Genomic DNA, 27,558 nt, shown 5'->3' on the forward strand with positions numbered 1-27,558 from the left:
CCCTCAAGGCCCTTCACCATCTTTGTTGTCCTCCTCTGGACACTCTCTAATAGTTTAATGTCTTTCTTACACTGTGGCACCCAAAGCTGCCCCCAGCACTCGAGGTGAGGCTGCCCCAGTGCAGAGCAGAGCGGGACAATCCCCTCCCTTGCCTGGCTGGCCATGCTGGGCCTGATGTCCCCAGGACATGGCTGCCCTTGCTTGCTGACAGGGCACTGCTGGCTCAACTTGCCATCAACCAGGACCCCCAGGTTCCTTTCCACAGCTGCTCTCCAGCCTCTTGTGTCCCAGTCTGTCTATACATCCAGGGTAGCCTCATCCCAGTTGCAGAATCTGGCACTTCCCAATGTTGAACTTCATGCGCTTTCTGATTGTCCAGTCTTCTAATTTGTCAGAGTCTCTCTGCAGAGCCTCCCTGCCCTCCACAGAGTCAACAGCTCCTCCCAGTTTTCTATGGTCTATGAACTTACTTAGTATCCCTTCCACTTCTGCATCCAAATCATTTATGAAGATGTTCAAGAGCACAGGGCCAAGAATTGAGCCCTACAGAGCCCAGCTAGTGACAACTCACCAGTCTTATGTCATCCCATTCACTGTAACCTTCTGTGCCCCACCTGTGAGCCAGTTGCTCACCTATTGCAGGATATACCATCAAGTCTTCCTTTCTTTATATGTTTTCATATGTAATAATACACTGCCTGATAAGATGATTGTATTTAGGTCCAAACAGGTATTTCCACTAAAAACCAGTGTTATCTCCTGCAATCTCTTTTTAGCAATTTCCATCAGGAAGATAATAGGAAAAGGTCAGCCGCATCTCATTTGAAAGTGTTCTAAAGTTCAAGCAGTAAATGAGGTATTTTCTGTGCTCTGAGTTTTCTTGTAAGAAAGTAACTGAAAATCAATTTAAGAAGACACAGAGACAGAATTCAGATACTGATAATGTGTGTCTTTGTAGGCTAGGTATGTACACAGACTGTGTTCACTCAGGCTAAATCGCTGAAATACAAATCTTATTTTAAGAATAAGAGGGTATACACGTGACAATTGCACGCACAAATGCACAAGTTACTGTTATTCTTGGCAGTGTATAATGGTATTGCCCACAGGTTGGAGTTTAATTTTGTTACTCTGTACTGTACCTGTTTAATTTACTGACCTACACATGCAACACACCCCGACTATCTGCAGTCTACCTGGGGGCACAGTGTGGTGTGATCCTCTGCCTCAGCTGGAGCTGTGCCTGCCCCATTTTGTTGTCTCCCCACCATTCTGCCTACTCCTTAAGATGTTTGGGAGACAAATACTTGTCTGATTACTTTGTGCTTCCAGGTTTGAATTTGCATAACCTGCATAATTTTGTTGTAATTTTGCTTACCTTACAGTACAGTCTTTGAGTGACTCCTTCAAGTCATTGCTTGTGTCTGATTGTGGCCTAGTTTTTAGAAGGCTTTCACTTTGCACTTAGGTCCTAGGAGGAACTTCGTAAAAGATGCAGAACAAATTCTTTTCCACTTGTATTAGGTTAGTTTTTATTTGGAAATAGATGATTGTTATTAAGTAGGAGGGAGTGGCATTCAAAACTTGCCAAAGATTTCTGTGTAGTGGTGGTGGCAATCAGTGTACTCCATGTCCTGTGCTAATGAGCTGGAAGGAGCAGGATCGCCTCTGCAAGGAGAGGACTAATCCTTGTTTTGAAGAGGAAGTAATTTTTTTAATGAAGTCTGTCAGCAAGAGATTAGTCTTTTTCAATTTAGATTCACACATCTAGGCCTGTACCTTCTTAGATTGGTTTTATGTGCCACAATTTAAATCTGTAATACCTGATCTCTTGGCAGGATCTGAGAAGTAATGAGTGTTGCTGTGCTCTTTATTACAATGTTAAATCTATTGGTATTTGGCCAGTAACATTTCATGTGCCTTTTTGTGTTTCCTCCCAATACAGGTAGAAGCTCCATTCATACCAAAGTGCAGAGGTCCTGGAGATACCAGCAACTTTGATGACTATGAAGAAGAAGATATTCGTGCTTCTCTAACAGAAAAATGTGCAAAAGAATTTGCTGATTTTTAGTAGGAGTAAGAGGACAAGATGACATCAGGGCTCACATTGGGATCTTTGCACTCTGTTAACAGATGAGGTGGAGCTGAGACCATCATATGTCAAAACAGTTACCTAGTTACTTCATTCCACAAAGCTGACTGAGGTCTTTATTGCCATCTTCCATGTGTGCAGTTTGCACCAACCCTTCTAACTAGGCACAATTAAGCAAGCACTGTTTGTGCAGTAACACAGAATAATAGACCACTTTCCTACTTAACTTTGGTTTCTGTCGTTCTTTGTTTCTGTGTATTGTTCATTTTCCCCCTTTGAAATGAAGTAGTTTTTTACCCAAGAATGCTCCATTTTATTTTGAATAATGTATTATTTGTGTGAGTGAAATGGAAGGTGTTGCGGCTAGTGTGATTTAGACTGAAGTGAAAGATAAATGTTGCTTCTAGTCTGTGCCAGCCAATAATTCTTGTCTGTCTTGTGTCTGATGCTACAATTTATAATAATTTTTTAGTAGCTCAGACTAAACCTAGCCAACATTTTTAGCATTTTTGAAGGTAGTATTTATCGCCATATAAATGTCTGCTAAATTAACTTAAAAACATTTCTTCCTGGAGGCTGACCAAAATTCAGTAGAATCAATTGGATGGCTTAAGTAGGGGACAGTAGCTAGACCCCGTGCCTTGGTTTTCTACATCCCTGCAGTTTTCCTCACTGCCTCCTTCCTTTGTATTTCCCACCTAGGCAGTAGGCAAGTTGCCATAACCAGACTGTACCATGGAGAGCTTACAGTCTCACGAGAGGGAGTAATTCCATCTGGTCTGGACTTTGGACCATATTAAACCAAGTCAATGTACCAGCATTTCAGTTGGCAGGTGTGAAATTGCTTGTTTAAGATCAAGAACCCTAAACTCTTAAAGGAAGTTTTGGTCAGTACTGTAGAGAATTCATTTTGATTCACTTTTTCTTCTTCATTTTTTTCTTTTTTTTTTAAAGTAGCCAATGTTTTGGCTCCCAAAGTATTCCTTGCTTCAAGCCTTTTTTGTTTAAAAAAGGCATCCATTAGAGTAAAAACCATCATGCCACAGAAAGCAAAATGCGCTCTGCCATTAGCTATGAAAAACAAATGGTTTAGCAACTGCAAAATAATGTTCTAGATGCATCGCTGGATGAACACGGTTATTTTTCGTTAGCTGTTAAGAATAAGAGGTTATTGCCAAGTTTTTATTCTGGTATACTATATTAGTAAACTGAGGATGGAGTACTGCTACAATCATTTTCTTTTTAATTACAGCACTTCATTCATGAAGAAAAAAGATAAAGTTTAAAAACTGCAACAGCTGAGTTTATTTTAGTTGCGTTGTGTCTTCATTTCTAACCTACTTTCTTTCAATCAATCAGAATGTATGGTCACACAGATACAAGTATTTGGGTTTAATTATGTTTTGTATACTCTCACCAACTGACTTAAAAGGTATTGCTACCATGTGCTAGCTTTGGGCACTTTTACACATTTATTTCAATGTTAATAATCAGCGGCTCAGCACTTTTTTCAGGGTTGCTTTTAAACTTATTCATAGTAGTTTTATTTGAACACTTGGTTCTGGCTGTCTCAGTGACCTGTCTTAAAACAGCACATCTAAAAGTTTAAACTAGACTCATGTTTTATGATAAATTTACATGCATACAAGGATGATTTGTTTTTTTAAAAAATGAGCTATATTGATACATAGCCATTGGATTTGTTTGAATGCCAGTGCAAATAAACAGCTGGCGTTCCTTCCTTTTAATCTGTACGACGCTCCTAAAAGAAAGGCCTTTGTAGACATTTTACAAAAGAGTATGAAGCATACCACCCAATGTTCTGTCTGTTTAGGTTGTTGAGCATTTTTGCACAACGTCATTAGGAGGCTGACACCGAATGCAGTCTTTGTCCACCCATATTTACATACATGCAAGAAAAGTATAAGATACTTTGCTGTAGCAAATTTTATGTAACAAAGATATATCGTCACATTAATAAATTTAAAGAAATCCTTTGTATGAAAATGTTAAAATCTTTTGTATTTCATTTAGACCAAGGACATGCTGCTGTATGCTAGCTGTATGCGATAAATTCTACAGTAACTTTGTTGTCGTTTATGAACTTTAAAAGATTTTAATAAATGTTGAAGATCACAATTTGATTCTGTTATGATTTTAATTTTTAATCATTACATTTATAGTTCTAGAAAGGTTCCAAGATTTTTCTGTTCTGTAAAATACTGTAATCATTCATCTTGCGTGTACAATAAGATAAAAGTCTAGGAAATTGGTTCTGACATGTCTGTCTGATACCCAGATTAAATTCTACACGGGCATAAGTCATCATAATGCCATGATATTATGCTATTTTTTAATTTTATGAAAATCCTGTTAGAAAGTAAAACACTTTTCCAATATGGCATAATAGACTTCAGTATGGAAATGAGATTCTATTTTGGAAAAGGAGGGGAAGTGTGCAATTTCCAAGGCATTAGTGAGTACATTTGACAATGTGAGTATTATACAACCCTCTCATTTAAACACAGTCATGAAATATAACTACAGAATATTATGTTACCTGTATTTAATTTGAAAAATCCTTTTCACAATATGGAAAAATTGTATATCTATGACAGTAGAAGCTTGTTAATTTTACACATTTGAGGAATTAAGTGTTGAACTATATGGTATATTTTAATTGTACTCTAGTTGTATGTAACTTTCATTTCCAACATAAAGGATTGTATCTCATTAAGTAAATTGCTTTTTTTATTATATTGTCAGTTGCATTAAAACCCTTATTTTTAAATCCTTTAAAGTATTTTACTAATTTTTGCAAATAATTAGATGTTTTTAAGTGCTGCAATAGTGTGCAATAGTAAACATTTATATACAGAAGTGCAAATTAAATTATGTACAACACTTGTGCTGCTTCTTTGTGAATCAGAATGTTGTATGATGACAGTTGTTGCACCTCCCCACATGTGAGCAGGGTTTGAGAGAAAGAGGAAAAGGTTGTGAAACCTACTACACATATCAGTTGGGGCACAGTAAGCTTTACACTAACTAGGGTGTCTGGAGAAGGTGGTGTGGAGAACATTAAAGCCACTATGAGAAGTCTTGGGCTTCTTAGACAATCAAAAGCAAGCAAGGTGATCATCAGCTTCAGTATTGTTTGTCTTCATTTTATTTTCATTCAGACTCGATGCTTTTTATTAAAGATAATTGCCTGTTTTTAGACTGTCTGCAGATCCCGCTGTACAAACTTTGTGCTGTGTCTCATTGTGCTGTGAAACAACTGATAGAAGTAAAGACTGTTCATGGTCTTGGCATTGTCTGTCTTGAGGCTTTTTCTGCAAGTGGTGTTTGGAGAGGCTCTGGTGCCTGCTCTGTAATGCAGCTCCTCCTCTTCCCACTGTCTGAGCCGAGCTGTGGCCTCTGTGCTTCTGCTGCTTGCGCTTGCGACTGCGGTCTTGTGTTCTTGGTTTCCTGGTACTACTGCTACATTACATTTTAAAGACCTTTGTACTTTTTCTAAAGCTGAGTTAAAAACCTGCAAAAATACTGTCTTCTGCTTTTACTACAGCTCCTAAACAAGCACAGCATGCTGAGCCACAGATTTGAAGGTGTCATTCAAATCTGTTCTGATTTGCTGCATAAGGAAGACTTATCCCAGATCAGAATTGAAGAGCCATTCCATAAGAAACTGGTAAAAAACCAATTCCATTCTCTAGCTGAGGTGCATATAGCTGATCTGGATCTGTTCAATGATATTTAAAAAACAAAAGAGAGAGTTTGACCACCACAGTTTTACAAGTGTGGGTCTTGCATACATTTTAAAAATGTTTTTCATTGAAAGGTATTTTCATGAGGTATTGACTGATTTAACTTCTTTAACAAAAAGGTAAAATATGAGCACCTAACTTCAAGCTGGGCAGTAAAAGGGTTAGAACTCCACAAGGATGTTTAAATGCCTTATAGATAGTAAATGTTTAACATCTTACATAGGGATTATTTGAAGTGTTGGATTTTTTCAGAAGTGTAAGATGGGTACCTAGAGACAAGACAGGATCTCAAAGATATCTTCCCTTTCTAACTTCTGAATTTGATGGTGAATAAAAGTATTAATTAAATCTGAGATCTAGTCACATTTTTACCTCTTTTTTTAATGTTTGGATTTGGGGAAGGGTATCGTATTATAAAAAGGGATGCCTGAAGGAAATTTGCATATACGGAAAATGTATTTTATTTTTATAATTGACTAGTACAAAAAGTGTAGTCCCTCAGAGGGATAAAAACAGTTTGAGGTTTCTATAACATCATTAGGATCAGTTCCCAACAGTGTTTCAAAGCCAGTAAAAATTCCTTTAGAATCCTCACAGCTTCATTGTGCTATTCCCTCCCTTGGAGGGTCAAGTAGCAATGTCTTTGCAAAAACACATTCCTAAGAATTGTGTATGTATGGCTCTTTGCTTTGAAGCTTTAAAGAAACATAGTTGTGGTGTTCATTGACATGAGCTGCTGTCAGTGAAGCACGAATGGAAGAGCCAGTGACCAACTTGCACATTTCTTACTGCTGCTAAGCTTACAGGTCTAGACTGTGATGGAACACAGTGGCAATCTAATGTCTGATGGCAAGGCTGCAGCACAAAATCTCTTCAGGATGAAAGGTTGTTGGAGTTTGAGGAGAGAGATCAGTGATCTGTTCCATCTGTATGCAACCACAGTAACAGGTGTTTTCCTTTGCTGGGAGGTTGTTATCAGAGACTTCTTCCTTTGCCTTTGCTTCCAAGGTGCTGTGGAAGATTAGAGACACAGCTGTAGCTATGTTGACACAAATGGAGCAAGGTCTCAGCCTGGCAAGCAGTGTGGTACATTCTGAGTGTGTTCAGTAAGTTCCAGGAGAAATTCCTGCTGACTAGGGCAACAAAGAGAAAATTGGAATGCTGGAAAGGCTTGGTTAACTGAAATTCTTCCTCCACCAAGGTAATTTGATTCAGTTGAAGGAAAAAAAAAACAAACATCCAAGACCTCACTTTGATTTAGTGGTGTATTAATGCTTTGGTCTACACAGCAATATCACAGGAATACCAGAATATTGTTCTTTACTTTGTATCTACATTGCTACTTTGAATGTGTATGTAGTTACCTAAATAACAGTTCAACAAAATGAATGCTTGATTGGGGTGTCCTTTCACTTTCTCCTGTCCTTGCCATCCTTCTACTTGATGTTTGCATGAACTGGGGATCTGAGTGTCAGGACTCTGTTAATGATAGGTAGTACCTTGGATAAGTAAAACATGATTTACCTATCTCACAGGCATGTTAATTAAGGTTAAGCAACCAATATGTAATCATTTTATAAATGCCCAGTGTTTATAAAGTATGTGTTTTCAACTGCCCATCTAAAAAAAGGCACTGTGTGTCCTCAGTTAATACATTCTTTATTTCCCTTTTTCTCTGGCCATATGCACTGGGAAGTGTGCATCTGGCAGGCTTGCTTACCAGTGGCAAAAACTAAGAGAGGGACTGAGCAAGCAGCCTTAGTAAAAACATCCTATTGTAGCAGAAGGAGGATCACAGTGGTGGAACATGTGATGTACCGTGCACGTGGTGATGCAGAGTGCAAGCACATGAATTCATCTCCACAGTGGTTCTGCTTCCACAGAAGTGTCTGCTCTGTGTTTAGGACATAAACAGGGCCTTGGCTGCAGGAGGACATCCACTCCAGAGAGCCACCTCCCAAGGCCACAGCAGCCACAGCTCATGGATTCTGGAAAGGAATTTCAGAGCAGGACTGAGTTTGCTGCTAGGGACGTTTGCTGCCAAGAGAAGTATTGCAGGGAATGCTGGGAGGAAAATAACTCCCCAAAGTCTCATAAACTTTTTTAGTCTTTTTTAAAGCCACTCAAGGGAACTTGAAATATCAGGACAAATGGTTTTTCACTTTGGATTTGTACAACACAAACCTCTGCTTTAGGGCATACCTAGTATTATGTCTGAAGTTATTAAACTCCTCTTAATTCTGCTACTATATATTGACTAACAGAACTCAACACTAACTTTTCTTGAAGTTTTTTTTCATGTTTGAGGTTACTGCAAAATCCTGTCAATTAAAATCATGAAAGTAGATGATCTTTAAGGTCCCTTCCAACTCAAAGTATTCTATGATTGCATCTTCAGGAGCTTTCCATAACCAGCTGCTCTAGTTACATTTATTTTCCAGTAGATGTCACATTTACGTGGTGTGGAATGCTGTGTAAGAAATGTCAGCTGCAGAGCAGAGTAAGAACAGGAAACTTGGAAAATATTTAAGAGCAGTAGGTAATGAAAAATTTAGATCGTACCAGTCACACAATATGTCAGGGAATAATACATGCAATACCAACCATGAGTTTTTATTCTTTGTGTATTAGTAGATTTTGCCTTTAAATCCTTTTTGAGTTAATAGTTGCAATATTTTTTACTGGTTTTAATATCATCATGAGCAAAAAAGGAGGTTTTGACCATAATTTGAATGAAAGCATTTTTTCATAATCTGTATTATTGCATGGACTATATAAAAAATTCACTAAAAATCCCTCATTGGTAGTTCCTATTTTCATTTGAAGTTAGAACCAGAGGGGAGTGTCTGTACTAATAGCCCACAATCACACTTCTATTTTATGTGCAATTGAAAGTTCAGAAATACACTGTTTTTAACCAAAGATGGTCACCAATAAAAATTGAAAAGTGTTCCTATGCTGTTTTGTTAAGTAAATAGTATTTATAGTAGAGTGGATATTAAATTTTGAGTTGGATGGTAATCAAATTTAGATATAGCTCTACTAATTAAGTTTGCAGGCAAAAGAACAACTGTTCATATTTTTCTGAATTATGTGATCACCAGAGCAGTTGGAGAACAAGTTACAACAAACGTGCTCTTGAGAGCGCCCGTGATCTGAGTCTCATCAACCAATTTAAGAGCTGAGTAAGTTTTTTAATTATCAGTTTAACTGTTATAATCTTAATGCACAACTGTTGAATGTCATGTCTGCTCATGCTCAGAAGCACCTGGGTTTGGTTTATATCAAAGGAGAGAGTAGAGGGGAAAACAGGTTGATCCAATGTGTGACTGGAGCATTTGCCCCCCAGTAAAAGCATTTCCTTTCTTGCTGTCTATTTGGGCAACCACTGTCCTACCAAAGCAATGTGTGCATGCTTTGAGCTTGCAAATTGATGTACAAATCATAGGGATGTAATTTCTTCTGCTCTGCTCACAGTTCAGCGCCTCAGAGCAGAAAGAGCACCTGTAAGTCCCTCCAACAGAACCAGTAAGTGAGAACTGCAGAAAATGCCCTTCCCTGCGTCTGGGGTACTTTCAAAGAGCTGAGGAGCAGCATCCTCCAAGGCTGAGCAAAGAATGAAATGCCAGACTCTGGTCTTCCATGCCTGGCATCACTTGTGGCAGTTACACCAAAATAACAACATGGACAGAAGATGCCAGTATTTACTGAGACATGGTCCCTTTACAAATCTTAAAAATCTGGATATTTCTGACAGCCAGGTTCTTCGCTCCCAGGAGAAGAGCTTCCCAGCAAAGTGGGGAAAAAACCCTAGCACTAATTTTTCTATATACTCTTTGAAGTATAGTTGAGATTTCTGCTTGTGTTTTGTTGACACATTTCTGTCTGTAGCTGTTTTTCTGAGTGCATCACCATGTTGTGCCTCTTCATTTGCCCCACTTCCTACTACCAAGTGCTACATTTTAGGTTTCCCAGAGAGGTAGTAGCCATTTCATTGAGATGTCTGAGCCATGTTTATATAAAATGTTTTTATCAGGCTGTATTCCTTTTAACAGTGTTAGTATTTCATAGGAATACTTTTTATAAGCTTCTTGCTACATTATTACAAGCTGGGCAAGTGGCAGATATTACTGCTAGTATGGGGACAATGAGCTGTGTTTTATACAGTGATTTTTTAATATGAAGTATAAGCTTTAAAATAACAAAGGTTTAAGTCTAGATAGAAGGTTTAGAAGGTTTATTAACTATGAGCAACTAGCACAATAAGGAGTTGCACAAAAAAATAAGTAGGGCAGCAAATTTGCAGTGAAGTGGATATAATTCAGGTACAGGAAGATTTATTTAAGCAATTCAGTCTTGGAAAAAAGAGGAAGCAAAAGCACGGAGGTATCACTGGCCTTGCATTGTAGTCAGCTGCTGGTATGAAGAGGGTGCTACTCTAGTCATCTTACTGGAGATTCATATGATTATGAGAAAAAGGTCAGGTAATGCATATTGTATCAAAAGTACCTCAGGATACTAAAGCAAATGTTTCAGGCCCTCCCCACCAGAACAAAAGCCAGATGTTTGCCCTCCTGCCTGGTCAGCGAGTCTGAGCAGTGCTGCTCCCCTCAGCCTGGCAGCCAGAGCTTTCACAAAAGGTTGTGCACATCTACCAACCTGTTCTTTACCTTGTAGGAGAGAACCCAGGGAACTGTATGGAAGGTAAATTCAGGCCACTGGCTGCTGTGCTGTGATTTGGTGTTTAACACACATGGTACCAAAACTGCCTTGAAAATGAATGCCAGGCTGTACCAAGGTGCTCTGCTACATTCTGGCCATGGGTTTTCTGCCTCCCTTCCCTCCTCACTTGCTTAACACCACTGCGATCTTTAGGCTTTTGTCTAGGCTTTATCAGAACTTCAGAGCAATTTCACAATACCCAGCCATGCAGAACACCCTGGCAGGTCAGAAGGGGACTGTGAAGAAGACACAGCATGGTTTTTGGAGGACCTTCCTGGCCAAGACAGGAACTGAAGAGAGGTGTTTAATTGCAGGACTCTGTGGGCTGGGAACTGTCTCTCATTCCTCTGTGGAGTGCTGAAGTAGGGGAGGGACAGCAGGATAACAGGTGTTAAGCTGTTGATACTGTGGAGAAAGGTAAGTGGCAAAATTCTATTCAAGCAAACTAAAAATACTATGGATAGGGGTGGAAAAGCCCTTAAGAGAGGAAAGACAGTTTTCTGAGAGTGAAGTGCTGATAAGGTGCAACTGGACCAGAAACAGGGAATTTTCCTCTTTCTGGGTAGATAGGAGCTGCCAGGAGCTATGGAAAAGACCCTTGGGATGTCTCAAATCACCAGTACCATATAGGTGTGGTAAAAGTGTAGTGTGGAGTAAGGGGCCATTCAGAGCAGACTGGAAAGGGAGAAGGTACTGCTGAGACCCTGGTGCAGCCCAGGAAGCAGCTCCAGGGTCCTCTCCTGGAAGGTGAATTTACAGAAAGGAGAAAGAGGAACAAGATCAGAAAATGCAGACTACAAAAGGGCTGTGGTCATTCAGATGTTTGAGTCTATATTAGAATGTAAATACCAGAGAAACAGAGAAGTCAAATATTACACTAAACAATATTAAACTAAAGATTATTACTACAGGAACAAACAGGTATAAACTATTTATATGTATTTTTAAATTGTAGATTAAAATTTCTTAGTCCTCAGCAAAGAGGAGCTGGACAGAGCCTTTCTGCCAGGCAGGGTGGGCTGAGATTCCCCGTGGGCCCCCAGCCAGCGCTGGGTGTGAATGGGCTGGTGCAGGGCTTGGCTGTGATGACAGGAGATCAAAGCCCATGGCCTGCACGGTCCTGTTTCGGTCTTGCTTTGCAAGGAGGGAAATGATGCAAAAGGGATTTTTAGACTGTTAGGAATTGACTGGACATAGCTATACATTAATTCAGTTTGCTGGGCAACCTGCGTCTTACACCCACGTCCCTTCCACACTCATGACAAAAGTTACTCAGAAACAGCCTGTGCCCCCACTGGATTCCCATGCTGCCAGCGCTGGGTATTACAAGGAATTGATGATTTTTTGGCCGCCAGCCACATCTGGGTGAAATCTCCTTGGTTTACTTTATTCCTCACGATGAGCAGCAGAAGCACAAACGATCGCGGCCAGCCCCGAAATGTCTCCCTGAAGCCCCAGAGGAGGAGCAAACAGCTGCGGTTCAGGCGCGGCGGCAGCGGCAGCACCCAGAGCCGCCCCGCCGCGCCGTGAGGGGAGGGCGCGCCCGGCCCGGGCCTGCGGGACTACAACTCCCAGCAGCCCCCAGAGCCGCCCCGCCGCGCCGTGAGGGGAGGGCGAGCCCGGGCCGGGCCTGCGGGACTACAACTCCCAGCAGCCCCCGCGGCGCGGCGCGGCCTGCGCGGCGGCTCCTGCTGAGGGCGCTGGGCTTTCCCCGGGCCCGGGGACGTTCGGTCCTTGTTGGCAAAGAAATGCGCGTTTTACACAGGGCTAGAACCATTCTACTCTGCATAATGCCACCTTATTGAGAGGGCCTTCCCTCAGCGTGACACCACACAGGTCCTGTGTAACTTTCTCACTCAGCTTCCCCAATGCCTGTGTTTGACCGTGTTTTTTTTACTCAGGGCACTGGAATAAAGAGGGTTCAAAGGGCTTTATTTAGCCCTGAGGAGCTGAAATTCAGTACACTCTGCACAGCTAGCAGGGTGCTACGCTCTCCTCTGCCCCATGTGCTGTGCATTTTGTCTAATACTCTTTAACTGCCAGGGACAAAACAAAAGGACAGCTTTGCAGGAGGAAACTGGCATTTTTCAATACCCAGAAAACAGGGTCCCCTGGTGTCTGATACTGCACTGACCTTTGCGTGTTTCCTCTCTTGTGATAGCAGTTCAGACACACACAGGACAGACACTGGATCTACCACCCCTGGTCTCATTTAGTTCTCTCCATGTCTTGGAAACTTTTTTGGTTTTTTTTTTTTTTTGGCCACAAGTGGGATGCAAATAGTTAAACAAAAGGCTAATTCACTTTTCTGCTTTATCTCCCTCCAGATGTAATTTCTTTATAATTAAATTACCTTACCCCAGTAAATGAAAATAAAAGCCACAGATCATATTCTACACTGAATTTTTCCACAACCCATTTCCTTAAAATTCCTCTTTGCTGTTCAAGGTCCTCTAGAAGGAATGCATGCACTGTGTGAGCCTCACTTTGAATACTCAAAAGGATTAACTGAAGAACATGATGAAAGGGAGAGCATGAGTAAAATAGTTCGTTTATATTTGTATCCTCAAATGTCAGTTCATTACCAAAGTTAGAAACCAGCTGATGCCGAAAACTCATTATGGCTTCATTTAGAATGTTTATTTCTTTAGAGACAGAAAAGAATTGCCTTGCTTGGCTCACTTGTCCAACACAAATAGGCCATGTTTTACAGTACACTTTGGGATGGGAAGTAAAGAGGGTTTTGTTTAGGGCACAGTACACTTAATCTTTTATTTATTTTGTTTTCTGCATTTATTTAAATCCCAAAGCAGTGAGGACTGTTACTGCCCTCTGTTCTCAATGCTTCTGTCAGTATTTGAGTGCCATTACTTGCAAAGCTCCTGCAAGCTCTGGTTATTTATCTAACAACACATAAGTAAGACAAAATGAAGTGGTTTGGGAAGTCGTGTCCACAGTCCTTTGCCCAAAAGTCCACTTTGCTGGTAATGTTAGTGCTTGTGACTGTGGCCACCTAGCACGTAGGTGACCTGCATCTCCATGCAGCCAGAGTGCAGTAAACTTTATCTGGGAGTAAGATGGATGCAAGTGCCTGGGACAGCCCCAGGTGCCCACTCCAGTGGCAAAGCAGGCTCTGTCTTTGCCAGCTGGGCACTCGTGTCAGAGCTCTGCAGAAATCATGACAGAGTCATCAGTAGGTTCTGTGCAAATCCCCAGGTAATTTGTAATGTCCCACTTGCCTTGCAGCAAAAAGCAGGAGCATCATTTGAGTGGCTTGACTCAGAAGGAAAATTTTTCAAGTAAAACATCCCACAAATTTGAAGTAACCCAGCCTGTTAAGAATAATCAAAAAGTCACAGCATCTGAGTATAGTTGAGATTTAGAGTTGATACTTCTGCTTATGTTTTGTTGACACGTTTCTGTCTGTAACTTTTTCTGAGTGCATCAGCATGTTGTGCTTTTTTCATTTGCCTCATGTCAGTGGCTGGGCTGCAGCTCTTTGTAGTTTGGCAGCTACAAAGCCCGTGTGTGGGGAAACAGGGTGTGTTGATAGTCCTTGCTTGATTTCCCTTGCACTGACACTGCATCTAGGTAATGCCTATATGCCATCAGAAAACATCAGCAGTTACAGAAATACTGAAAAGATAAAAAAAATAACGTAAAAAGAAAAAAAGAAGTTTTGTTGCCAGAACAACTAGACAACTTTTGTATTAAATTCTGTGGGTCAGATTTAATTGCCAGTGGGACACTTGGTAATTTGTAAGCTCTTTGAGGTGATTCTTTCTTTCCTTGTGAAATAAAGTCTGGAGCTTAGACGAGTAAGACCTGCAGGCTCAGTGCCTCCCCAGTGCCGGCGGTGGCACGGTGGGGATGACTCGGTTATGCTGCCCTGGGTCACTCCTCTTTCCCATCACCCCGAGCCTGCAGTTGCAAGAGTTCTACAGAAAACCAAGTATCATTCTAGAAATGAATTTTTGTAACTTTATCAATTTGCCAACATCTGGCGACTCCTACTTCCTACCTTGTATAAAATTTCCTCGGCTTGGTACTGGATCCTTCAACAACTAAGGATTTCTTTCCGTTACCTGTTACCCCGCTTGTTAGGAGGAGCAGAAATGTCCACAAGGAGGCCCCAAGAACCTCAAGTCACGAACCGAGCTCCGAGCGCGGCTCTCCGGCCGTGTGCCGAGGGCAGGTCCGCGCCCGCCCACACCGGCCCCCGGCCCCGGCGCTGCCCGCGGCTCCGCAGCAGGTAAGCGCCGCGGGGTGAGCCGCTCGGCGGAGGGAGGCTCGGCGGAGGGAGGCGCGGCTCCGTGCCCGCTCCGTGCCCGCCCCGCTGCCGCCCGCAGCCCCAGGGCCCCGGTGCCTCCTCCGGCGCGGCGCCTTTAAGGCGGCGGCCATGACGCGGGCGGTCCGCGTGTGCGGGCGCGTCACGGGGCCGGGCGGGGCCGCTCCCGGTGTCACTCGGAGCCGCCGCGGAGCGCCCGCTGCCGCCGGGGGGCGGGGGCCGCGGGCTCCGCCGCTCCGCAGCAGCCGGTAGCCATGCGCTGGTTTAGTTGCTCGTAGGTAGGTTTTTCTGCCTTGCTTCCCTCGCCCTCAGTCAGAACTGACAATGTGGTGCAGTGCGAGCGGGCTCGGGGGTGCCCGTGAGATGCTGAACGCGTGTCACAGCCCCGGCGCAGCCGCGGGAAGCGGAGCCCCGGGAGCCCCCGCTGCCCGGGCCCGCGGGCTGCGCGGGAGGTGCCCGCCCCGAGCCCGGCGCTCCGGGCCGTGCGCGGCCGCGGCGCGGGGCGTTCCGCAGGTAGGCTGTGCGGGTGTCGTCTGCAGTCACCTCAGGTGAACCGAGAAGTGATTTCAGGGAATGCGTGGAGTTGTTTGCTCAGGAAGAAGCATCTTTTCGATCAGTTTGTTACTATGTTCTTGGTGCTTTACACGTTTCTACGTGTATAATAAAGGATCTTCTTTTTTTTATTATTATTTTTTTCCCCACACCAATATGAATTGCTATTCTGTATTTTTGCGAAGTTTTAGCTGAAGAGCATGATTTCCCTATTCTGTATCCCAGAGCTTTGAGACATTTCACTGGCATCCATTAATGCTACAGCAAGAACATCCCGTTTCTCCTTGGTCTGTTCTCTGGTGCTCTCTGAAATAGAAATGGCTTACTTGAGAACAGAAAGGAAAGGCTTGGGTTATTTCTGCATGTTCTGTGGAGCGATGGAAAAAGGCTATGTGGTGCGAGTACTCCAGTGTGCTGCAAGGAAGGAAATGAACTGAATTTTCTCCTGTGTCCTTCAAGTGCTCCTTTCCTTTTTGGAGTTCGGTGTAGCATACCTATAGAAGAAGCTGCTCTAGTGAAGGAAGGGAGGTCTTATGGATAACATACTGATTTAGGCCTCAGGAGTTTGGGGCGCAATTAGTAATTCTCCTTACCAGCTTTATTTGCACAATGAGCTTAAGTGATATGTTAATCTGTATCCAAGTCCGCATTTGTAAAACAAGGCTATGGATTTCCAAACCTTTCCAAAGATCTCCCATCTGTTTGGATCTTCTGTATCACAGGATGACTGAAGGCCTATCAAGCTCTCTTGGTACACAGCTATATATTGCACGTCAGTCTCCATGTATATGAATACATACAGCTTGATCAAAATTTTAACACTTGCGAAATGGATTAAATGTAGTATTACTTTCCTTGATTTTCAGGCAAGAATTATTTCTTGTGTTTGAAGCACAGATCAACTTTATTGTCTAATTCATTAGCTACTATCAGCTTTGCCAGGCTTCCAAGGAAACCAGTCTTTAATAGCACTGTTGCTCTCAAGTGGTAACATGCATGTGTCCCTGTAGAATTCTTGTTACATTATGCTGCGCTGGTCATACTACCAGTTATTAAACACAGCTCTTTTTTTCCTCCCTATTGATCAGTTGCTGAAGTAAAACTTCTATCCTCTCCATGCTAACTGTTGACATGGAAAACAAGGAAAATGGCTCTCTGGATGTCAAAAAGTAAGTGTTCCTTTTATGTAAACAGCACATGGATTTTGAATGTAGTTTTCTTTTGAGCTATAGTGGCATCTCCATCTTTGCTCATTTCAAACCCTTCCCTCTTCCTAATGACTTCTGTTGTATTTCAGTTTTGAAATAGAAGAGTCCAGGGCACTGAGCTGATTAAAAGTGATATGTGGTAGGACTGTATAGCAATGAAGAGATGTAGAAGATAGTAAATTAGGTAAACATTTTATTCTTTTCCTCTCAACCAGAAGCTAAAGCAATATTGTGCCGCTGCTCACCCGTCTGTTAGTGGCTTTTGCAGCAGCAGTGCCTAATGATGGAAGTGTCCTGTGTGGAAGTTACCTCTCTGTGCCCTTCTCTGCTGACCCTGTCTAGGGCTGAATAGTAGCAGCATATCACTTAGGTGTCAGTTCCCTTCTGAAACAGATACTTTAAGCTGTTTATTGGAGAAGCCTGAAGTTGCTAGGGTTTTATTTCAAGACCTAGAGTGGGAATAAGGCAGAGACATGGTGTGTGCTGCTCTACACCTTTCTTTTGTGTGGTTAACTACAGGCTAAGGCATAGGAAGTTTTTTGTAAGCATTTATTTAAGGTCAGAAATTCTTTAATTAAGAGTAGCAATTCTGAATGACATTACGGTCTGAGAAGTGAAATTCTGTGTGGAAAAATCTGGCCTTGCTGCTTTAGGATTACAGAAGCCATGGTGAGAGAGATGTACACATAGGTATATATATATATATATATATAAGGAAAGGTACTAGAGTAAGCTCTTAGTTCTGTCAAGCTGCAAGACTTTGTGCAGCTGCACATCATTATTCTCTTTCAGATCTCTTACATAAGCTGTCCAAGAAAATGTGACAATGCATAGGGTACCAGGCACTAAAGTAAGGTAAATAATGATGGTCACTTCAGGCTACTGATAAAACACCTGATTATGAAAAGCATCAAAAGATCTGATGGCAGCCATTAAAATCAGCATCCTCCCCTTCACTTGAGACGCTTGGTACACCACACTAACATTAAGAGCATTTTCCTATTCAGTGACTATGAATAATTATATCGTGTCCCTCAGAAACCACCTTCCCTTTGACAGTCTGGTTTCTACAATGAGCACTCTGGGGTGGGAGGAGAAAGGAGACAATCAAAGCAGGGACAGTTTACATTTAATCACTTTCCCCAAAGCTTGGGTGATAAAGACTCAACTACTGTTTGCTAAGGTGGCTTTTTAGAGGGGATTGAAATAGTATTTAAACTGTGGGGTTATAGTTTCTAGATGAATGTATATGGTATGTATGTGGGTGTATCTACAAAGGAAGTATTTGACACTTTCTTGAAGTGCTTATAAATAGGTTGGATAAAATCTGTTTGTTCTCAGCTATATCCTTTCAGACCTTGCTGCTTCTGCCACATGATGGCAATAAAGGCACAGGGACAGTGGTTAAAAACAGACAAGTCTAATTCTTATTCAGTGTCAGTGCATCTAGTTTCAAAGCCTAAAATGCCAGTCCTCCTAAGATTTTAAAGCATCCAGGATGTGAGGCATAAGTCAGTGTATACGTAAGCCATGGATGCTATATATTCCCTTGTCTTGACTAAAGCAATGTCAGCAGCAGTGTGAGGAGGAGACTAACAAAGTCTACAAGCAAAATGAGCATCTCTGTGGGTAGATGGGTTAAAATCCAGCCAGCCTCCAGCAGTCTGCCACATGCCTTCCAGTCTTCCACAGCTGTAGCTGTGGAAATTGGCTCCACTTGAGGTCCAGCATGATGCTATTCCTTAAGGCAGGAACTTGCAATTAATTCCTGTGATTAATTAATGACTGAGGTAGAGTCCCTGAAGTCATTGCAGTTGAGGCCTGGTTGGGGCTGGACCTGGACCAAGCTGTAGTTCCCTAGTGATAAAAGATGAGCTACAAGAAAAACTAAAGCACCTGGGCTGAGACAAAAAAATGTGGAAGGAGGGTTTGGGGCCATATTTAATTTGAAATTAAAGTGTTTGGAGAATTAAGCAAATTACAATTAGGTGATATTTTTACAGACCGAACCTTTTATTTGCTGTTTAAGAAGGGTTAAATTTAGGTGTTTGGTTGTTTTGTTTTTTTTTTTTTTTTACTGAGTGGTTGGCATTTTGTTTATTTTTTAGTAAAAAATGAGTAATTGAAAGTGACAGTCTGTGTCTTAAGGAAAATGCAAAGATTTAAATATAATTATTCCTCAAATGTTGCTTTTATAAATATATGCAGATTTTGTGTGGCAGTTTTCACATTTTACTTCTTAAGCCTCAGAATGTGCACAACACCAAAAATCTTGTTTGAAAGGCATTCTTTGATTAAAAAAAATACACAGGAAAAAGTGCAGCTCTGATATGGCCAGATAGTCTCATTTTCAATTTTGCTGAGTGTTGCTCTCTGTGTAATCACAATCAGTAAAGCAATTCATTAAGTAAGTCATCATGTGATGAGCAAAAGTAAGAAACTGTTTCTCATTGCTCAGAGATCTGTGATAAATGAAAGAAATTGCTTTTAGAAAGCCCAGTGTAACACAGGCTGCAGGTAATCCCTGTGGCCAGATTTTGTTGCCATATTGACAGACACATTTCAAGAGTTTGGGGACATGCAAAAATCATTGTTTTCATGAGTCCTCCTTCACAGGACTCAGATAGTTGTAGAAATAAGAATGTTGTAGAAAAAACAATGGGAGGCAGTCTATATTGTATAGATTGTATTTGGCTGATTTGTAATATGGTCTGCCCTTGATTCACCCAGTTATTTTGCTCAAAAACATACAAGTCCAGGCAAGGCAGAGACACTGACAGTTGGAAACCAAAAAATTGAAGGACAGAACAAAAATATTGTCAGGAGAGTATAATCTGTGTCTCTTTTCCAGCTGGTGCTGTTGGAATCAAAGTCTTGCCTCTAAGCTTCAGACCAGAAAATGGACAGGATTCTGACACCTGCCCTAATCTCTACATTTTCGATATTGCTTCATTAGCATTATAGTTAAGCAGGTATAACAACGGAAAATATTTGGCATGAACTTCAGAACTTCTGGTTGGGGAGACATATAAAATAAGCTCTTTGATATCTTGCTCTTCATCCTCATAAATTGCTGTAGAAAAGGCAGGCAAGCTCACTATGTATCTTTTTTTACCAAAAATTTTCGGATACACCAAGGTTATCTTTGTGATAGGGTGATTACAGTTTGAGGAAAAGAAATGCAGGATAAGGATAGTAATATGAATGTTTTGTTGTTTTTGCTATTGTGGAAAACAATTGCTGGAGGTTAATCACAGAAATAATTAATTCTGATTGTGTTTAACAGATGTTTTCTGAGATGCACAGCTATTTTAAAAGTCCATAGATTGGTCCAAAGATGAGTCTGACAGCAGTTTTGGGAAATTTTCTATATTGAGAATTAGTGCAATAATTTGGTACCTCTTTTTTGTTTTGATTGGGAAGATCTGTTTGTTTGTAATTGATTTGTTGTTGTTTAGCAGGGTAAAGATGGCTACTAGTAATTTCTACTCATGTTACAAGGACAGTCTCATTTAATATAATTCTTTAAGTACTTGGTAGCTGAAAACAAGCTGCTGGCTTGAAAGGCAGGAGTTTGGTGCCCCAGCTGTGGCAGTTCTCATTCTCCAACAGCAAAGACAGCACACTTGTAGGAAGATCCTAACTCATTACCTTTGGCTGATGTGAAGATTCATATACTTTCTTCTTTTCTGAAAGGAGAGGGGTCTCAGTTTTCCCCAGCATCAGGTCTTTGGAATGTAAAAGGACAGGAGACACTGTTCTGTATTGGAGTAGGGGAGATGTATCAAAGAACACTTTTCCTGGAGAAACAAGGAAGGAGGGGGACATACATGAGGCATGCACAAAGCAGCAGCAGATGTTCTGCATACCTTTAGTGATTACTTCTGCATTCCCACTTTGCAGTTCACTAGAGAATGGAAGACCTCTGGATCCTGCTGACTGGGCTGTTACTGATGTTGTGAATTATTTCAGAACAGCTGGATTTGAAGAACAAGCCAATGCTTTTCAGGAACAGGTAAATCCTACCTTTTGTCTGCCACCAGTTTCTCACATTACACATTTTTGCTGTGGGCCTGGTTATATACTGTAAAATGAGAGAGAAAATCCCACATTAATGGCAGGATTTGAGTTTGTTATTGTTGACATTGTTGACAATGTCAACAATTGTTTGCATTGTTGACAATGCATGGGACTGTGATCTCTGAGTAACAATATTGTTCTGCAAGTTGTGGATAATGAATTGGAGTTTGTTTAAGATAGGATTCAGAAAGGTGAGAAATGTAAATAAATTTTCTGTGTTGAACTCAGTCTCCCTATACAACCCACTCAGTTCCACTGTCTTGTTATTTAAAATGTGAATGCTGTTTAAAATGTGAATGTCCTTCTTTCTTAGTGTATTGTGTAATTGCACTCATGAGTACTTATAAAACCTGAGGCCTCTAAGCAACAACGTGAGTGTGAAGGCATAGGGTGAAAAAGGGGCTGCTGTGCTGCATTGAACTTGGCAATACAAGTGACTATGGAAAGGACAAGTTGGCACTAATTTGGCAGAGGAGCAGTGTGTTTGTAGGACTCAGTCTGAGAAATAGGTTGGGTCTTTGTTTCTAGGCCTTGCAACTGCTGATGCGAATGGAAGGCTCCTCTTGGTAGCTGAGATCAGCAAAGAGCTCAACAGTCAGGTGGCCATTGTAACCCACCTGCCAGCAGCTGGGGCCGTGTGTTAGTGGGGCAGAATTGGGAAGGCAGCTAACTTGGCCTAAGCCCACCTGTTCCATAGAGAAGTAATTTACATCAGACTGGCAGCTCAGCACCTCCCCAGGTAAGTCTGTAGGCTTGTGTGTGATTACCAGGAAATTAGTCACCCACAGCTGTAATTAGTTATTAAAATAGATGGCTTGGCCTTCCAAAGTACTGAGCTGGTGCAGGTTAAGGGCAGCTTTGCAGGGAGACTGTTCATTGCACAAGAAATAGCATCATGGTTGGTCAGGTCAGTGTTGCTGACCTTCAACATCACGTCTGTGAAATCCGATCTGATTGTAACTGATGTATATAACAAATTATCTAATTTTAGCTCTTTGTTCTTGAGGGTGAAAAGCCTGGTGGTGGGGGATTCTCTTGGCAGGTTGCAGAGAGGTTCTTTCTGTTCTTGCTGCTCATTTTTCAGAATTTTAAGATGAGTGAAAAAGGAAAATGTTTGAGTGTGTCCATTCCTTAATACCAGCATCCATGTCACAACAGCCCTGGAAATGTGGCTTAAAAAATTACATAGGCAAAGTAATTTTCGTCTCTGGGTGTCTTTTCCTTATACGGACAGATACTTCTGACTTCCATCAAATATCTTGACCTCTTTGCCTCACAGCTGGCTTGTCAATAATATTGAAGTAATTACTACTGATTTTGCAGCAGAAAGGTGAGGCTAATTTCTGAGTTTTGGCAAATCAGTTTGCAACAGCCTCATAGGCTTTGTTAGTATTCTGCAATGAGGATAAGTGGGTAACTGAGGACTCTGCTGGGACAGCCATGTGCAGAAATCTGGCTGTGATTCCACTGCCAACTTCACCTTATGCTAAAACCTTGGAGAGAGAGGCTGACAGCTGCCACCAGGATGTGGCCAGGAGCTGAGGGATGGATAATCACAGCAAAAGTCATTGCCACTTCCTTCCCTCTCCTTTCCATTAGCAGCATGAGGAGCAGGAAGTGCTTGGTTCTACAAGCCAGGTTTGCCAGCCTATTCCTGTCTGCACCAAGAATAGCCCCATAAACAATGCAGTCCCTAACTTCTTATCAGTGGTGCTGTTCAGTTTCTTCTACATTATTTGCTACTACTAACTTTAATTCTGTTCTTACAGTGTTTTTTGTCAGGATCTCCCAGATATGGCAGTGCAGACAGGTTAATTTTGAACTCTTAGCCATCCTCTGTCTGTAGAGCACCAGGCATGCAGCTGCAGTTCTGGCCATCTCTAATTTCCTCTGTCATTTGCAGTTGCCTGGGCCCCAGAAACCTAGTTTAATTTGATCTACTGCCCTGAATATGTACTGGAAGAAGAATGAGATTGTAAGCAGTATTCCGTTTCACCTGCAACACTGGGAAATTGTTTTCCACTGAACTGCTTTAGTAGGGGTAGCACAATGGTTTCCTTACAAAATATCCTTAGCTCAGAATGTAATCACGGCATCTATTTTTACACTGAGCTTTTACACAGCAATAACTGAGACCACATTTTCTTTTGATGAATCTGAATACGCCTGGACTCACCTAAAATAAGGGACACAAAACATCTTTAAGACCTGAATTTGTTTTACAATACTTTAGGGATCATTTAGAAGACATTTTAAGGGTTGCAGAATGTTTTATTAAAACTCTATTATGAGTGCTAGTAAGAAGTGATGCTTGTATGATGATTATCTGTCATTCCTTCTTGGAATTCCGCTGATGTCAGCAAATCAAAAGAGCTCACTGATGAAAACAGATTCAACTGAAGGATATTGCCCAATAACAAAAATCCATAATATCAACAAGTAAATCAGACAAGCCAAGAAGTTGGGGCCACAAGATACCTGAAGAGGGAGGAGTAGCAGTTGCAGGACAAGGGTGTGAACATGTTCAGAGAAATACAGCCTGCCAATTTGTGGCTGAGCTGTCTGTAGGAGCCCTGGAAGCACAGGGGACTGTGGCTCCCTCCAAGACTGAAGATGTTTACAAAGTCTCAAGATGTGCTCATGCTCTGACCTTTGTTATGGCCCATGTGGCTTTTTGACCATTATGTTGTGATAGCTAGATATGCCCAGGTGACCCAGTACTGGTTTGCTGGCCTCACTGCAATGCCTTACCAGAAAGGAAAGCAGGGTTTGACATCAGCTGGTGTCCTCTGGCAGAGCCGTGGTAGGGAGGAGCACGTAAGTGTGCTGGCTGCTGTGCTCTCATGTTGGCTTACTGTAAAACTTCACACTTTTCAGTCACATACAGCAGAAGGGGTGGTGGGAGGACTTGAAGCTTAACCAGTCCCCTTGTTATTTGCTGAAGACAGTCTGATACTGGTGTTGAGGTCATCCTGGCGCAGTGGGGAATTACTGTTAGCTTGAGTTGTGCAGAGAAGTCTCTCTGCAGTTAACATTTAAAACACATACTGAGAGATAGTATTGAAATTATATCCTGAAAAAAATCCAGAAAATAGAGAAGAAGCAGAAAAAAGATCAGAGAAGTCACCAGAGCATACAAAATCTTACCTGGTGCAAAAAAAAGTGTGTGGCAATTCTGCAGAAGCAGGTTAATGTGGAAAACTTAAAGGAAGTGAAAGCGGTAAAGCTTAAAATTCATACAAAGATACAAAACACTTGAACTCGGAATATGTAATCACTTATTCCTACACAGATGTGTTTAAAGAATCAGTTTTCTATTCAGTGGAAGTCTTAGTAGTTACCAGCATTTCTAGAAAACACAGGGAGTTTTGTGGAAGAAGAAAGGAAAGGAATAGATGCTTTTTTCCTATTCTTGGAGTTTCTCCTATTCCAGGTACTGGATTTACTCCATTTGGATCCTACCAAGCTGGAGGCTGTTCTTCCTCCATAGCATCGTTGAACAGCAGCAGAAAAGGCAACTTCAGATCGGTCATAGCAATGAGCAAAACACTCACTGGTGTCAAAATTCCCACAGAAAGAATTGTGACGAATGGAAAAGAGAGGATAGAAACTGGTTTAACCATTAACATTCTCAACAGTAATTGGAAAGAGGCACCTGCTATAATTGGGTAAAAAGTTATTGGAAACTTTTTTTTCTTTTAGAATTACTGTTACTTTGTGCTCCCCTGAGGGATTAATAGTTGTATACATCTTGGAGATATTTTTTAAAAATGCCACTTTCAGCTGATCTTTGACTACGTTGTGGTTTGTCTGTGTATTTTGTATTTATAAACTTTATCAAATTTTAAGAGGGATCAGTCTTGACAAATTCCTGCTGAGCTCTAATAGAAGTCTTCTTTTCATGTTGCATTGTAATCAAGGATGGGATCTCTGATATTTCCAAGATAATAGAAGGGAGTGGAGAGATACGGATTCTTTCTCTTCCATTTAGACTTTAAAAATTATTTAGAGGGAGTTTTCAAGAATATGTCAAGGTTTTGAGATGGAAAAAAAAATCCAAAGCCTATAGGATTTATAACCTATACAGGTCAGAAAGTCAAGGTCTAAGAGGAGAAAAAAAAAATCCCACCGTATCTGTGATTTACAAGAGGTATTTTAAGTAGGAAAGTGTAGGGGTTGTTAAGACCTAAGCTGGCAAGTTGCTGCTTTTCTCGTCTTCCCTTGAAAGTAGAGGAAGGGAAGTTCTCTCAGTGTGTCAAGCTCCAGTTAAGGCCCTTCCAAACTTTCTGATTGCAAGAGTCTTCCTTTATTTTTCCCCCCACAGGATGCATGGCCTTTTAAAGAAGGCACCTGAAGTTATTAGCAGATATTCACTAGTTTAAACTTGCATATTGCTGTCAGTAGTAATTCTTCTGAAATGCACTTCATAAGCTTCATTCTTAGGAGTATCCTTCCCTAAATGGCTGATAATTAGGCATTCTTCACTTGTACCTATTAATTAGAGAAAGGTTTACAAGGAGGGAATTTTGAAATTAGGCTCATTTGGATTTTGTGCTTGACTAAATAGTATTTATGCCTTAGTCAGCACAGGTGAGCACTTGAAAAGCAAGCAGAATTTAGCAGCTGTGAACATGGTTTTGGGAAAATCAAGGCTACTATTTTCCTCACTGATTCTCTATAGTAGTATTCCATTTGTTGCATGACTGTTCTCCTCTGTTAGATTTGTATATTTGTCTTCATCAACTCTTTAATTCTTCTTATAGGAAATTGATGGCAAATCATTACTGTTGATGACAAGAAATGATGTACTGACTGGACTTTCATTAAAACTGGGGCCTGCGCTGAAAATCTATGAATATCACGTAAAACCTCTACAGACACAACATCTAAAGAACAACTCTTTATAGCTAATGGTCTAATTGGGGTCATGCTGTGCCTCAAAGGAAAAATAAGCAATTTGGTTTCATGTGATGGAACTTTGTAAAGAGAGACTATATCTATTAAGAGTTTAAACCAAATTAGAATATATATCCTATTGGATAGAGCTGGCAATATACTATATGCTGAGTCTGAACTGAGAGAGGTGGTGTGTATTTTTTACATAGTACATAATGATTTTCTCTTTTAGGAAGTGTCAATGAGCATATTGAGATAGCTACATCACTGTATCCAGAAAAAAAGGGAGGTATGTCATTCTCATTTTTGAGCCAGATATGTTCTTGATTTCAATAATTAAGATACCAAAAAATTAAACAAAAACAACCCCAAAGTTTACATGCATCTTTAGAGAGAGGAACCAATTAAAGTAGGTTTTGGTTTACACTAAAGACCTACTAAAATTATTACTACTTATAATTTCAGGATGGGACTGACACTTGCCAAGTCACCCTTTTTTGCAGAGGGTCCTATTTTGACCTTATTAAGGTTTACTCGTGGTATGCTGCAATGTTTAAAGCTGTATATAGAATTAACATAACTCCTTCGGTAGCAGAAGGTGTTGCTGACAGGTGAAACTGAGTTGTGTATTTTTTTGCTGTCCTTTAAATTTTCAGCTATTCACCTGTTTTTAATAGTAGTCCTATGTAAAATATATTTGGTTTTTAAGGGTTGTGTTGCTTTGCAAACAAAAAAGCTTCATTTTATTCCTTTTTTAATTTATGATTGTTTTCTAACATTATGCAGAAATTTGTAAAAAGTAAAATTCTGCACATTTTTAATATTGTCTGTCTTTGGTGTTGTAATGATTGAATTTTTTTTAATGCTTTACTTAACACTTTGAATACTTGTTTTAAGAACTGAAAGAAGCTGTCTTGTCACCATACATCTCTGTTAAAAGAGAGTCATGTTCAATCTGTTTGTACTGGTTCCCTATTTGATAGGTTGCTTGTATATCCCAATAAAACATTGCTTATGTTTGGATTCAGTTTACTTTACAGATCTTTTACTTTGTTGTGGTATACTGGAGCTCCTTTCCTCCATTTTCCTATTAAAAAGGTACTAGAATCTATTTAATATTCTATGTACTTGTGATTACTTTTAACATCACCTACCATGATATCTAAAGATTTAATTATTTTTGCTCTTTCTTCTCTGGTGTTACATACTGCTGAAGGAGAAGCCCTGGCCACAGGTCACCAGTAAGATCCACGTTTCCCTTAGCCCTGTGCGGAGCTGTCAGCGGTGCGGAGCTGCTGCGCTGGCCCTGGTACACGGGGTGGGTCCCTTTACCCCAGAACGTCCGGGACACAGCCCACGGATGGTGCTGAACCCTGGCTGGGCCCACCATCATCTCTGGTCCAGACAGCTGTGCCATGACCCCTGACATGGGGAAGGAATGTGGGGTTGCATCAGTGATGCTGAGCAGAGGAACAAGGAAGGAGGAAACAAGCAGGAGAATGTGATGAAAGTGGAGATGGTGTGGGAGGAAATGGTGAGGGGGTGTAGCTGGGAAAGGAAAGGGTGCTGCTTTCTGCCAAGTGGGGCCACAATTCAGGGAGAGGAAGGAGAAACTCCTGCAGTCTCCTGCCTGAGTAGTGGCCCTGTCTTCACTTGGACTTGGCCAAGTGTGAGGTGGCTGTTCATGCTTGTGGTCACTGGTGTTAAAGGGAAAAAGGGGAGAGAAGGGACAAAGCCATGCTAATAGCTGTGCCATAGGTGAAGCTCATGGTATGTGCTATATTATATAAATATATACAGCAGCATGTTTTCTTGAATTCTTCCTAACCTTTACATGGTACAATGTATATATTTGGAATTTGGGACAATAGGACAGAGATATATTCATAATTTCTTTGTCTGGTCCCTTGTACGGAGCTTACTTTAGGTATTGGTCTGTTAGCAGCAGGTTTG

At 41.2% G+C, this 27,558-nt stretch overlaps 2 protein-coding genes and 1 long non-coding RNA gene across 10 annotated transcripts in view; 2 read left to right on the top strand and 1 right to left on the bottom strand.

Moving 5' to 3' along the window:
• Positions 1-4,231, top strand: part of PRKACB (protein kinase cAMP-activated catalytic subunit beta) — a 67,758-nt gene extending 63,527 nt beyond the window's left edge. For all 5 annotated transcript variants that reach the window (XM_030279067.4, XM_030279065.4, XM_030279064.4 and 2 more), the window contains one exon: positions 1,946-4,231. In XM_030279067.4, coding sequence (XP_030134927.1) covers positions 1,946-2,071 — 126 coding nt within the window. In that variant the 3' untranslated portion in view covers positions 2,072-4,231. The remainder of the gene's footprint in view (positions 1-1,945) is intronic.
• LOC115496192 (uncharacterized) lies at positions 3,347-14,737 on the bottom strand. The gene is made up of 2 exons (XR_003961587.4): positions 14,603-14,737; positions 3,347-6,992 (listed from the first exon to the last, which is right to left on the bottom strand). It is a non-coding gene; the product is annotated as an uncharacterized lncRNA (long non-coding RNA).
• On the top strand, positions 14,696-26,628 carry SAMD13 (sterile alpha motif domain containing 13). 4 transcript variants are annotated; one of them, XM_072933059.1, is made up of 4 exons: positions 14,696-14,833; positions 16,510-16,590; positions 20,533-20,644; positions 25,473-26,628. In XM_072933059.1, the coding sequence occupies exons 2-4, from the start codon at positions 16,538-16,540 to the stop codon at positions 25,614-25,616; spliced, it is 309 nt and encodes a 102-aa protein (XP_072789160.1). In that variant the 5' UTR covers positions 14,696-14,833; positions 16,510-16,537; the 3' UTR covers positions 25,617-26,628. The 4 variants fall into 4 exon arrangements, with proteins under 4 accessions (XP_072789160.1, XP_072789158.1, XP_072789159.1 ...); XM_072933057.1 differs by lacking the exon at positions 14,696-14,833 and adding an exon at positions 15,008-15,147; XM_072933058.1 differs by lacking the exon at positions 14,696-14,833 and adding an exon at positions 15,245-15,382.
• The last annotated feature ends 930 nt before the right edge of the window (positions 26,629-27,558 follow it).

This window comes from Taeniopygia guttata, chromosome 8 (assembly GCF_048771995.1).
Source record: "Taeniopygia guttata chromosome 8, bTaeGut7.mat, whole genome shotgun sequence".
Taxonomy (NCBI): domain Eukaryota; kingdom Metazoa; phylum Chordata; class Aves; order Passeriformes; family Estrildidae; genus Taeniopygia; species Taeniopygia guttata.